General features: G+C 43.1%; 1 protein-coding gene across 1 annotated transcript in view; it reads left to right on the top strand.

Annotated features, from left to right (window-relative positions):
• The first annotated feature begins 536 nt into the window (after positions 1 to 536).
• The window catches only part of SLIT2 (slit guidance ligand 2), a 242110-nt gene continuing 228590 nt past the window's right edge, over positions 537 to 14056 (top strand). The window contains exons 1-3 of the mRNA XM_063309788.1: positions 537 to 746; positions 3105 to 3176; positions 4252 to 4323. Of these exons, the coding sequence (XP_063165858.1) occupies positions 562 to 746; positions 3105 to 3176; positions 4252 to 4323 (329 nt within the window). The 5' untranslated portion in view covers positions 537 to 561. The remainder of the gene's footprint in view (positions 747 to 3104; positions 3177 to 4251; positions 4324 to 14056) is intronic.

Below are 14056 nucleotides of genomic sequence, written 5' to 3' on the forward strand. Positions count from 1 at the left end.
CGCCGGCGCCCGTCCTTCTGCCTAGCGCCGAGCCCGTCGGCGCGACAATGCGGCGGCTCCTGCCCGCCGCGTGAGGCTGGCCGCCCGGGCTCGCGAGCCGCAGCCGCTGCTCCCGCCGGAGGCGGACGTCGACGGTCGCAATGCAGCTCCGCGCGGGCAGCCGCGGCGGCGGGGAGACGGTGCTGCTGCAAGCGGCGCAGCCGGGCTCTCGCCGCGGCCGCTTCTAGCCGGGAGGCCCCGCCGGGCTCCGGGCATGCGGTGCTGAAGGCGCCGCCGCGCCCGCCAGAGCGAAGCGCGAGAGGAAGCGCGGCCGGGCTTCTCTGCCAAGGCGTCGTCGTCGTCGTCGTGGTCGCGCCCTGCCCGGGGCGGCCGCCGCGTCCTGCGCAGCCCCTCGGGGGACTCGGCGCTGCCGGGGCTTTGGATTCCGCCGGGACCCGCGGGAACTTGGCCGCGCAGGCGGCGCAGCGGCGGCTTCGGGGTCTCCCTCCTCCTCCTCCTCCTCCTCCTCCGCGGTCGGCGCGCCGCGGCTCGGGGGCTCCGGGGGCGCCGCAAGAGGACACCATGAAGTGGCTGCGGCGGCGGCGGCCGCCCCTGCCCTGCCTGCTGCTGCTGCTGCTGCTGCGCCTCGGCGAGGTGGCGCCGCAGCCGTGCCCAGCGCCCTGCTCCTGCTCGGGGACCAGCGTGGACTGTCACGGGCTGGCGCTGCGGAGCGTCCCCAGGAACGTGCCCCGCAACACCGAGAGGCTGTAAGTCGCCCTCCCCGTTGCCGCCGCCGGGACCGGGCGGGAGGGCGAGGGCAGGTCCGGTCGCTGGGGCCCGGGCAACCGGGCGGGCTCGCCGGCTGGCGGGGCCCCTCCTGTCCGCTCCCTCTGGTCGGCCCTCGCCCCTCCTAAGACCCGTTCGGATGTCCGTGCAGAGGGCAGGAACCCGGGGAGCTTTTCGCAAGTGCTCCGGCCAGGCTTCCCGGAGCCCTGCCCGGGGCTGGCCCCAGCGGCAGACCCGCTCGGGGCACCAGCTTTGGGGGTCGCAGCTCCCACCAGAGGCCCTCCCTCGCGTTTTTTTCTCTCTCTCGCTCCCTCCCCCCCCCTTCTTAAACCGCACACCCGGAGAGCCGCGTCTGTTTTAAAACCTCCCAGCCGCAGAAGTGTGGCGGTTACTTACTTCCAGCGAGCGAAGCGCTCTCTGGAACCGGCGGCGCCCCTCAGCAGCTCCTTCCTTCTGAATTATTGATTTGGTAAACCCAACTTCGCCTCTCCCGCCCCCTCCCCGCCGCAATTTCTATTACGGGTTTCTGGAGTAATGTTAGGAGACATGAAAGCACCCGGCCATTAGTTCCCCTGCCTGTCCCCCCCCCCCCCCCGCGCCGCCAAACAATAATAAGCAAAATACGGTGGTGGCCATTTAGGTGAGCAACAGCCCTTGTGAGAGCTGGACCTTTGCTCGCTCCCATTTCTTCCCTTTCTTCCCCACTTAATTGGAAAGGCATCTTTTTGATTCTGGGGAAATTGCTTTTAGAAAACTCCTAAGGGGGACTTTAGCCAGGGGCTTTTAACTAGGAAGTGTCATTTGTAATCCTTCAGCCTGGAAGGATGGAAATCCCAGTTGGGATGGCCAAGTTCAGCCCTTCCTTGAAGATCGTTTTATATTTTCAGCCATCATCATCTGGACACACACAGGGTTAATCTGGCAGGGAGGCCTCTGTATTAGGGAAGGGGTTTCCCTCGGAAAGGAAAAAGAGCAGGGTTGCTTTTTCAAAATCAGTTGAAATTCTCACCCAGTCCACCAATAATATAAATGTGTTGATGGTTGGGGGTGAAGTTAGGAAGGGCTGTTTCCAGAAGAGAGGTGGACGGATCCATCTGATATCTCAAATAGCTTTAGCATTCATTTCTTCCCCATCTCCAAACGAAGTGTATGATTCCAAACTGAGTCAACACATTGAGAAAAGATTATCTGGAGTCCGCTTTGAAAAATTCGGCCATTACATTATGAAAAAAATATTGAGTGCTTTTTAAAACGGGGCCTATACATTTGGTGGATTTTTTTAAAGCAGTTTGGGAAAAATGGGAAATTGGTGAACATTTGTTTTTCAGGGAGTGAGGGGGAAAATATGTAAGTGACTCATAAACTCTGATGGGAAAAAAAAATCTGTGTTGATCACTTGTGATTTCTACCAGCTCCCTTTAAAGGAGTGTGCTAATTCTCCACTGTTTCCTTCTCAAATGATCGTTATTTGAAGATTACTTTCCATATAAAGTTATTTTTCAATAATTTAGCCTAAAGGATATGACCATTTCATTTATTAATGACAAAATAGAGTGAACTGAATTTTTGCCCAGAAAAAAAGCTTTTCTGTTATTGATCAGTACTGTTTGTATACTGTATTATAGTTGCAACAAAGTTTCTAAAACTAACTTGGACACACAGTATGCTTTTTAACCCAAGTTCATTGTTATTAAAACTGTGTCATGTTTATCTCCATTGACAGAAGTATTCGTGTGAAAGTGTAGGTGTTTATTTTTTTTAAGGAATGCTACAAAATTTATGATCCTTTGAAAAGAGCCTTGAGTTGTGTGGAGGCAGTTTGGTTTCCTCCATTCTTCATTCCTTTGGTCTCTTGATCCTTCCTCCTCTTATTCTCATAGGAGAAAACTCGCCATATGCATGGTTATATCTCCTGGCACATGGTTGGCACCCCCTGCTTTCTCTAGATCCTGAAATTGACTCCCCCACCACCATATCAGTAGAAATGTGTTTGCAGGTCTGTTATGCAATCACCCAGCTATTCCTGCAAGAAAACAACTCTATTTAGAAGCATAAGTTACTAATCTTAACTATTCATGTCATGATAAACCAAATTAATGAAAATAATCTTTGGGATTATCCCTATTAATGTTTTTCAGTAAATGAGAACAAAGCAAAATCTATCCTATTACACTTCCTTGTTTCGGAGAATGGCAACTTAAACTTTCATGAATGGTCACAAAAATTTGAGTGCTAATCTTCAAATATGCTAGAAACCATTTCTCGCTTATTAGAAAAATTAAGAAGCATAGCTAATATTTATGGGATGTTTAATTTTACTGCTAACATGTTCTTCTTAGGGATCTTAATGGAAATAATATCACAAGGATCACAAGGACGGATTTTGCTGGTCTAAGACACCTTCGCGTTCTGTAAGTTTTTCTTGAATTTTATTTCTGAAGTTCAGTCCTGTGCAGAGTAGCTTTTTCAATGAATAGGACTATTTTTTAAAAAAGAATTAACATCTAAAATAACAGCAACAACATTCTAAAAGAAAAAGCAGTTGCAGGAAGACTTAAAAGTTTGGAAGGCTGCCATAATAGCAAGTCTGGATTGTAACCACTTGTGATTTCATGTTATTCCTTGAATTTATAAATACAGCAAAATATGTGCATTTTCAAAAATGAATGAGCTTTAGCAATCCATATGGAATAGGATATTTTGCAAAACCAACAACCCAGAAAGCAATTTTTTTCTGAATATGTTGAGTGTTTGGGATTACTGTATCAAGTAAATACATTTAACATTTCCAAATAAGTATGGATTATTTTCTGATAAAATTAAATTTGTGACTCCAAAAAGTTGGGCTCTTTAAAAACTTCTCTAGTCCCTGTTTTAGGTGATACATTTTTGGGGGTCGTGTGTGTGTGTGTGTGTGGGTGTGTGAACTGCAGCTTTTTCAGCAAAGAATAAGTATCACTTGTAACAGAAAATTATTGCATGCTAGGGCTTAGCTATAACTAGTTTGTCCAATTTTAATCCATCCTTTGGATGAAAAGTTTTAAACTTTTGGACAGGCATTTTCCCTGTGACTCTTCCTCTTGTAAAATAAAATGTGCTTTTTGTTTGTACAACATACTTTCATTAAACAGGAGCTTCAAGATATGGCTCTGTACATATTTCTACATTTTGTTGTTAAACAGTAGCATTGCCGTTTTTTAGTTAAGACATACATTTTTCTCACCTCTGACCCCTGAACTTCTTAAACAGGCTTAAGATCTCTCTTTTTTTTAAGAATGGAGAGTTTAGTTTTTCTCCAAGTAACACTGCAATATCATGTGACAGTCTTAACACATTAAATTGGATGGAAAGTTAAGAATAGAGTGAGAATTGCAGAGTTAATAAGGAGGGGTGGCTGTAAGCGTACCCACTGCCAAGTGTTGTAATAATTGGTGCTAATCATTGTTTGATTATTGGAGTTTCAAATCATTTTATTCTGCATTTCAGTCAACTCATGGAAAACAAGATTACTACAATTGAGAGAGGAGCCTTTCAGGATTTAAAAGAGCTGGAGAGACTGTAAGTGTTTTTTAAATTTAAATTTAATTTTGACGAGGCAAGTGGGGGTTGCTTCCATCTTTCCCTTTCTGCTTCTCTGATGTGCGTTAATCCACATGGATTTGTTCATCGCATGGATTATTTATTGAAGAAAGCAGTGCACTGTAATGCTTGCTTGCCAGCGAGTATGGCTGTAAATGTGAATTCCATTGTTTGAAAGAAAAATATATATTTGGAAGAGAGACTGGGGGACTTAACTTGCAAACAATCAAACAAAAGGCAAGAAAAGAAATTTTCTGCAGCAATTACTTCTGTTAAATGGCATGATCTAACAATAGGATTTGCTTATCTCCCATGTTTTAATAAAAGTAATGATTGAACATTCAAAGTTGGAAGGAAGAAGGTGTTAGGTGGTGTGAGAAGTTCAACAATTGTGTAACAGGAAAAAAAAAGACCAAGTAGTGATCAACTTTAAGTAAATAATATTTGAATTGTATCTAAATGAAGTAGAAGATGTTTAGTTTAAGTAATTAGTTGGGGGTGAGACACTTAGGGATTTATCCTGCTCCTTTAAGTGTTTACTTGCACATTCCTCCATTAACTTCTCTGAAAGTTACACTTTGGTTGTGTGGATATTAGATTTTGATAGCACTTAAGCTTTAGCATTTGACTTGGGAAAGTATTTCCATATGTGTCCATAGCTACTGTATGTGCTTTCCTCACATTCCTCCCTTTTTAAAATAACACTTTATTAGTCCTGCAAGCACTGTTTTGTGTGTGTTTTTTTTTTAAAAAGATTGTGTAGGGATGACAGTTTATTCTTCTGTTCCACTTTTGGCACGTGGCCAGGATCCTTGAGGGTGGTCAGAGTGCATCAGGTCACCATTTGGGGGAGAGGTAAAACAGTGAGGAAGAGCAGGTTGATTTTGTGTTTAGTTGCAAAGAAAGAAAAAAGTTATTTGTATGGAAGATCAGAACTTGTGAGATTTATCAATATGCTATTATACGTTTTCTAGAAGAGTGGCTAAAAATACAGTTTGAGGAATGAATTTCTCTTTGTAATTGTATGGATAGTCTGCTTGTTGCCTTCCTCTTATATGCTGAAAAAGTGAGGTCATTTTTGTGTGGTTACAAAAGCTTTGGGTTCCTGCTAGGAGGTAGGTAGGTAGATAGATACCTTCAAGTCAGTCCTGAGTTCTGGAGACCCCCTGCAGTTTTCTTGGCAAGATTTCAGAAGTGGCTTGCCATTGCTTCCTTCCTAGGGCTGAGAGAGAGTGACTGACAGCTGGCTTCGTCCCAAGGCAGGAGAAGAACTCATGGTCTCCTGGCTTCTAGTCAAGCTTGACTCCTGGTGACTACATGAACAAGTCCCTGCAGTTTTCTTGGCAAGATTTCAGAAGTAGCTTGCCATTGCCTCCTTCCTAGGGCTGAGAGAGAGCGACTGGCGGACTAAAACTCATGGTTTCCTGGTTTCTAGCCTTGACCACTATACCAAACTGGCTATCTAGGACATTAGAAAAGGATTGTTCCAGTGTGTTCTCTTTGCAACATGCCAGATTATCTTTAGTAAGAGCCCCGCCCCCACATCAGATACAGCAGAGATCTGTATAGTGAGCACTGAGGGAAGTGACCACAGGTCCCTCAACCCACAGGCTGCGTAGCCCCATTTTGAACCCTCAAAACAAGTGACTTTCTTAGATGTTGGTTGACATCCAGAAAAACATCAAAGCAAAGATTTTGTTGAGCATGTTATTAAATATGTCCTTCCCTCCCCTTGTAAGAGTGATTTTGGTCTCATAGTAACACCAAAAAGAAAAAAATTAAATTGCATATCAAGAAATTTGTTCCAAAATTACTCTTCTAAGCTGTTTAAATTTTAGTTTTTACCCTCCTAAGGATAATAGTCATGGATGTGTGTTCTGCAAGGGGTTAAGATTGAATTATTTCAGGTGGGGGAAATAATTTTGGATGGAAGCTCAAGCAGGCAGAAATTCTTGAAACTGTCCTAGTTATTGGCTAGCAGCAGGTATTTCTTATGAGTAAAATGTGAAATTGTTTTGTTGACAATTGCCACCTTTATCTAATAGCCACCGCTGACAGTAGATTTGTCTCTTTAAGGTATGATGTTCAAAGATAGTAAGAAGCTTGTTGGTACTTAATATGACGTATGTTAAGAAGCGTCCAAGATGTCTTGCAAACCAACTTTACAACTGGAATTTCTTTTGCTCTGTTGAATTGATTAATACCGAATACAAAGAACCTGGCTAGGAAGTTTTGCAGTTTTGACAATGAGTTTGCTATTTATTTTAGTGCGTAGGTTTTAGGGTAAGGTTTGATTTCTGGCAGATTGGTGCTCTAATTCTCAGACAGCCTGATTCTGCAAGTGTATTGCAGTTTTGATAATACGTTTTCCCAATGCAGAGGGCTTTATAGCATTAAAAGAAAACGTATTATTGTAACAACCTTAACAAAATGGGCAATTCCGTCCTTTACATCAATCAGTATGGTAACTGCTGGGAGCTTCATGCTACCTGGGCACGGAAGGTACCAGCTCACGTGTTAAAATGCTATGGTGGACAGACAGAAGCATTGCAAGGGGAATTCGGAAAGAAAATATTCTGTTGTGTTAAGGACAGGCCTTGATTTTCTTGGCAACAAGAAAGTGGTTTGCTCCATACTTGGTCAATGAAATGTCAAGGAGAAAACATACTGGTTACCTTAAGGTAACGAGGAGTCTAACAGTAGTTGTGCATCTCAGATTTAGACTGGTTTTAATAATCGCCCGAGTAATTCCATGTTGAAAACTTTGCATTTAGCACCACAGGAGTTGCTGTGGTAGGTGAACTTGTAAACCTCGTTAGCACAAGGTGCAATTATGGTTATTAACCTGAATGGTTTTTGATGGAATTTGGATAAATTCTTGGAGGACAGGTCTAGCAAAGACTGTTAATCTCAAAGGTTCAGTGTTACCGGTTGCGAGGAGGAAAAAAATGGAAAAGCGGTATCTATTTATCTCCTATTTGTAAAGCACCCTGGGTGTCTTGCAGGTGCTGTGAAAAACAAATGCTGGACCAAGTTAAGCTTTGGCCTAATACAGCAGGACTCTTACTGCCTCCTTCTGGGGACTTCCCAGACTAGCCTACAGCCCTGAGATTTTCTAGTACTACCTCACCCATCCAGGTACTAACCACAGCTGACCCTGTTTAGCTTTTTCAAGAGCAGGCAAGTCTCCCTGGATACAAAAAAGCATTTGTATCCCCATTTTCATCTTGAAAATTATCAGCAGTTTCACAATATATGTGAAAGTGAAAGGTCCCCTGTGCAAGCACCGAGTCATGTCTGGCCCTCTGGGGGGATGCCACTTTCGCGATGTTTTCTTGGCAGACTATAGAGCGGGGAGGTTTGCCATTGCCTTCCCCAGTCGTCCCCTTCCCCAGCAAGCCGGGTGCTCCTTTTACTGACCTCGGATGGATGGAGGGCTGAGTCAGCCTGAGCCGGCTACCCAAGAGAGAATCCAGCTTCCGCTGGGATCAAACTCGGGTCGTGGGGAGAGTTTTTTCAGTTGCAATACTGCCACCTACCACTCTGCGCCACACGAGGCTGTTTTCACAATATATACATGAGACAATTTGGATCTTCTGGTCTAAAATTTAAAAAGGCTGGACAAGTAAGACAAGGAGAAGGGAAAAAAAAGAGAAGATAGGACCCTCTTCTTAAAATTGTGGAACACTAGTAGGAATGAGCTGCTTATATTTATATCTCTCCCACCAAAATCAGATAGTCTTACAATTTTTTCTCATCTTTAGATGCTTCTTGGAGACGGAAGAAGGGATTAGTACAGAATTAGCACAGAAGGTTATCTCCTCCTACTATCAGTGATTCTGCACATATACTGTATACCACAATATTCTGTGTATACACACACACACACACAGACACACACACCTACTATGTCTTACTGAAGGAAACAGTAAGGTTATATGAACAATTAACATTAGAGCAATAGTAGGAGATACTTGGAATAAAAGCACCATGAGTTCATTTCTTACTCAGAGGTTGGAAATGTCTTTCACAAGGAAAAGACGGTTTGGGGCTATTTTGTTAGTTAAACATCTTTGGTTGGAGCTAGCTGTTCCTCTATGGAAGGGAAACAGGGCTTTCTCAGGCTCTAACCTGACACATTTCCTTCTTTCCTTCTCCTCAGCTCAGTAGGTAGAACGAAGCCAACAGTCTGGTGTTAAATTTAATTGACGGTCCCAACAGTCATGCCTTCAAGAAGTCCAAAATGCAGTATGTTGCATCGATCCATATATTGATATGAGTGTGTGTCAAGTCACTGCCTTTGCTCAGCCTATTTCACGGGGCAATAAGCATAGGATATGTCTGGGGAGAAGGCGTAACAGACATCCCTGCATGCCACTGTTTCTCAACCTTGGCAACTTCAAGCATGACTGGCTAGGGAATTCTGGGAGTTGAAGTCCACACAGTTTGAAGTTGCCAAGGTTGAGAAATGCTGCTCTATGTTGTTTTGAGATTGGCGGAGGAAAAGTGAGAGGAACGTCAAAGCTCCAGGTCTGTTCTGGTATCACTTCTTACTCAGCTTCATATTTAATTCTTTATCTAGATTATAGAGCAATGATGTTACACGTTTTTTCCTATAAGGGTGTTTTGAAAAGTATCGGCATATTTGAAAAGATGCAAAAAAATATTGAAAAAGTTCTTGCTGGGAAATTGAGTTAAATACAGAAAATACTTGGTAGAGAACTCAAACACAAGCACCCATTATTACATTCTCTTTAGCCCTGGTACTTGGCAGGCGCAGCCGATCCATGAATGAACACAAACGCTTGCATATTCATATATAATCCCCCAAGCCCATGAGGATACTTTCATGAAAAAGGGAAACATGTCCAGGTTTAACCATTTATTTCCCCTGGGAGCAGGTTTCTATCTAAAGCAAATCAAGTCTACTTCCTGATTCCTGGTACTTCATAGGACTAGCCACAGACATGGCCAGCAATACTATGTGGCCTTTAGGTAGTCTCCCAACCATCAGGCCATGCACTTCACTTCTGAGCTCAGCCAAGTTCAGCTAAACATCTCAAACTATTTTGCATGGTAACTGAGTAGCCCTCATCAACTAACAGCGGTGATTGGAAGACCACCTCTTCTCACAGCTACCATGAAATTGATGCTGAGCTCCAAGGGAACAGGGAATGCTGAGGAAGGGTGAGAAATTCTCTCTCTGTCTCTGCTAATGCAAAGCCCTGGCATTTCGTTTTTGTGAATCCTGGCTCCACTGCCACTCCTGGAGATACAGACGAGTACCAAACAGCCCTTTGTGAGGGAGCCCCACACTGAACAGGAAAGCAGAGCTTTGGCATACAAGATGCTTCAGGTTAATAAATCCCCAACCGTTGGCTTCCACAAAAGAACCCCTGTCTCCTAATATAACTGAGACAGTGAGATATTGATTTACATGATCACTCTGCATTTAGTAATCGTCTGACTTGTTTACACCCAGGATGGCTTTCCTTGTGTGTGAATTTTCATTAGGAGGATTGACCGTTGATAGTTGGCCCATGTGAGCTTTACTACCCTCTGCCCTTTCCTTCCCAAACTTTGCTTGTCCACACACACACATATTTGTCCCTGTTGTTACGGTTAAGATAAACCATGGATGCACTAGCAACTTTTCCTCCTCCCCCATCATTTAAGAGGTCCACTGGTTGCAAAGACGTGAGCAAGATTTAGCCCCATCCCTCTGTGAGTATCGGATGGCTGTCTGGTTGCTATGGAGAGAAAAAAGGCATAGCGATATGCAGCGGGTAACAGTTTCAGCATCATAAAGCTGACTGGGTGTTCATTTGGGTTCTTGGGAGAGGGTGCCATCTGTTAAGTGTGTGTTCTGTTTGTGTCAGAAATGGCATACATACCCACACAGGTAACTGAGAGAATATTTCTTGATTTACTACATGGAGTTGCATGGAAATAACTGGGCTGCTGCTTCTTTGCAGCCTTGTTCCCCACCTTTGACTCTGCAAAGAATACATTGTGTATTTGGCATCATTAGCAGTGCATGGAGAGATGCGCTTGCTGTTTATAAAGGTGTTCCTTCTCCTCTCTGTTTTTAACCCTTCCAGGTTAGAAAGGTAGTGTGTGTGTCTTCAAGTCTGTTTTGACTCCTGGTGACTCCACGAACGGTGCGGACAGTCTTTTTGGTGACCTTTTTGGAAGCGGCTTTGCCTTGGCCTCCTCCTTCCAGGGGCTGAGAGAAGGGGACTGGCTCAAAGTCACCCAGTGGGCTTCATGCCCAAGGCACGACTAGAACACACGGTCTCTCACTGTCTAGCCCAGGACCTTCAACCACTGCACAAGATGGGATCTCTTTTTAACTGTAGGATCAGAGTTTACCAACATTAAGGAAAAGTTGCGACCAACAAGACTGCAGTGAATGAAAATGAAGCATTTTTTCTGTACCTTGTTTATTGCAATAGCTCCAGCCGCTTCATAATTGAGCATTGTTAGGCCACCAGATGATTCGCCACACTGTGTAGGAAAGGAGAGACCAGTGTTTCTCAACCTCGGCAGCTTGAAGATGTGTGGACTTCAACTCCCAGAATTCCCTGGCCAGCATGCTGCACACATTTTGAAAGCCATAGAAGAGTCATGCGACTCATAATACCATGAGCTTACTCTTTCTAGAGAACCCCTTTGGCATAGCTGGGCTTTCCACTTGTTCACCTTCATCCTTGTAGTTCTGGATGAAGACGGGAGAAACGTTTTCCCTTGCCAGCAATTCTGTATGCTGGATTATGACTGACAGGGTGGAAGAAATGTTGATAAGACCGCCATAGGATTCTGATTGAACCCTGATCTTTTCCTGACCTTTTCCTGCTCTGGCTCCTCATTCTGTTTGATTTTTTATTTCATATTGGCAGAATTATATCAGCTTTGGGGGATACTATTGTTGTACCCCCATAAATTCACAATGATACCACATTGTTCTGCTTCAGTGATACAGTAGACTCTCAGTTAACCGGCACCCATGGGGATGGGTAGATGCCGGATAAATGTAGTTTCTGGTTGCTTGAGAGTTACTACTAAACCCTAATACCCACTAGATGGCAGCAGAGAGATACAGATTGCTTTGCCAGTTGCTTGAGCGTTACTGTTAAACCCTAATACCCACTAGATGGCAGCAGAGAGATACAGATTTTTTTTTTTGCCGGTTGCTTGAGCGTGCCGGTTTTTGTCCGGTTCGATTTTTGTGCCGGTTGCTTGAGTTCTGCTTAACTGAGAGACTACTGCATAAGGGGTGTTCTCTCTCTCTGGGGAAAATGAAACATTTTTAAAAGAATGAAAACGTAGAGATAAATATTAGAGATTGTTTTCCCTTTCATGAATCAATCCAAATAATGCTATAATGAGTAAGGTGAGCAAGGGATTGCGTGTAAAATTGAAGGCTGTGTTGCGATGTCGTGTTTGCTGGCGTCATGTTTGCAAAATAGAAGATGAAGGACAAGCTGTATGTGTCGGATCATTCCTTCTGTCCCTTGGGTCCTATCAGTAAACTCATTTGATATGGACCTTGTGGGGATTTGTACTCCTACCGGAAGAACCGTGCAGACTGTATTTCCCACTGTGGCAAGTGGGTTATACAGATCATGAACCGTTATATTTAATTAAGAGTGGAATACATACAAAAGGCCTCGTTCCTGCATCCGAAAATTGTGCTTTAGAGGACTGGAGAATGTAACATGAAAGTAGTATCCATATATAGATATACATATACATATAGCTATATGGAAATATAGTTGGGTCTCCCAAATTTGGGCTGCAAAATCCAGATGGCCACCAGATGGCAGCAAAAGGATACAGACATGCTTTTTAATTGATGCCATCTAGTGTTTGCTTGAATTTTTGCAGCCTCAAAGCAGAAGAATTGCTCAGTACTCAGTTTTCCAGTAAAAATTGAGGTAGTTAAGGGAGACTTTAAGCTATGTTCTAGACTAGAAAACTAGAAAAAAGCCATGGAACTTTGTTTTTACATATGACAACTGCAGCGAGCTTTATGCTCAAAAGTGGAAAAATTTGACACTACCCACAATTGAGAAATGATTGGTGAAGATGGTGGAACTTGCAGAGATGGCTAAGTTGACTTCTTTGATCAGAGAAAAGACAATGTCTACATTTATGGTTGACAGGAAACCCCTTACAGACTTTTTGCATGAGACAGAAAAAAATGTACTTATGACTTGTGGTTTTGATGATTAGAAAAAAATTAGACAATAGAAAAAAGTGAGCCTTTTTTTGGTAATCATAGAGTCAGAGGTAAGCTTGTAATCCTACTTACATATGCTGCAAAGGAAATCAGAAGCTTTTTCTTTCTACTGTATTTCTTTTTATCTTCTCTCTCTATGCTTTTGTCTTTCTTTCTCTCTGTTTTACTTCCTTCCTTTTGTTTATTCTGTATTAGTTTGTGTTAGTTTTTATGTTCTCTCTAAAACTTTTGATAAGATTTGTACAAAAAAAAAGCTACATTCTAGGTCTCTGCAACATTTCGGTTTTGATTCCCAGAAAGTGCCCTGGAGTTGATAAAACATGAATATAGTATCTGTTTGAAACTGTTGATGTGCTGTGCACATGGCAGCTGTGATCCTGGGAGAAGGAGTGCAGCTATGTGATCTTGGGAAAGACACAGCTGCTTTAAAGCGTTGCAGACAGGTGCTACAGACACAGCCTTATGAGTTCCAAAGCATCGTTTTGGAATTGAATCTGAAGCATTGCACAGCTTTACTACTTACAGGGGCCAGTGCAGTCCATAGGATATTCAATGATGGTTAAAAGTATTGGGAAAATTTTGTAAAGTGTCCCTCAGAGCATAGTTATTAACACCTTTCTCCAATCAGATGTTGTCTGTATGTGCCAGTTCCAATAACTTCTAGCCAAGATGGCCTGTTGCCATGGAAATGCTGGGACTATGGAAACCGAAGGCCAGTACATCTAGTAGGTGCCTTATTAAGAGATTTTAGTACGTCTCTCCTGGCATATAATAAACCAGATGAAACTCATTGCTTCAAGATGTTCTGGCAGTCACTAATACAGCTTTTAAAAAGAACTAGCAAACTGTTTTCAGGAATAACATTACTCAGTATACTTAGGGGTTTCTAGTGGTTAGAATAACTTTTAAAAGGTAATCTTGACCGTTACGTGTTTCCAAGGATAGCATACCTGGCTTTCCCTAAAAGGTGTCTTCATGTAGGGTAGAAGTTACTAAGTTAGAGAAGGCTGTAAAGTACTTCAGCTTTTCAAATGAACAGACACTTGGCATTCACTTTGTATGACTGACAGGACCTTGGATTGTATGCATCCATTGGCCATATATAATGCATACTTCCTTGCATTTCAAACCGCTGAATAGATACTGGCTTCAGTTTTATACCTTCCTTCTCTTGGATTTATGATATTCAGGGAAGGGAAAAAGGAAAAAAAAAATGAGTATCCGTTTTAGGGTTGATTGCCTTAACCTGTTTATAGAAGAACTTGCTTGTAAACTATTAACCCTTTTATTTATTTATTTATTTTAGATTTGCTATTTGTCGTTAACCCTTGTTGGATAACAATCCCTCATTGTGCAAGTATTTACTTCGTGTCGGTCACATGACAATATCATGATAGGGTCATTTTGGTGACGTTGTGGCTTTTACCAGATACCTTCAAACACCATGCTTCTGAGCTATATAGATCAAAC

The sequence above is a fragment of the Candoia aspera genome, chromosome 8 (genome assembly GCF_035149785.1).
Source record: "Candoia aspera isolate rCanAsp1 chromosome 8, rCanAsp1.hap2, whole genome shotgun sequence".
NCBI classification, from domain to species: domain Eukaryota; kingdom Metazoa; phylum Chordata; class Lepidosauria; order Squamata; family Boidae; genus Candoia; species Candoia aspera.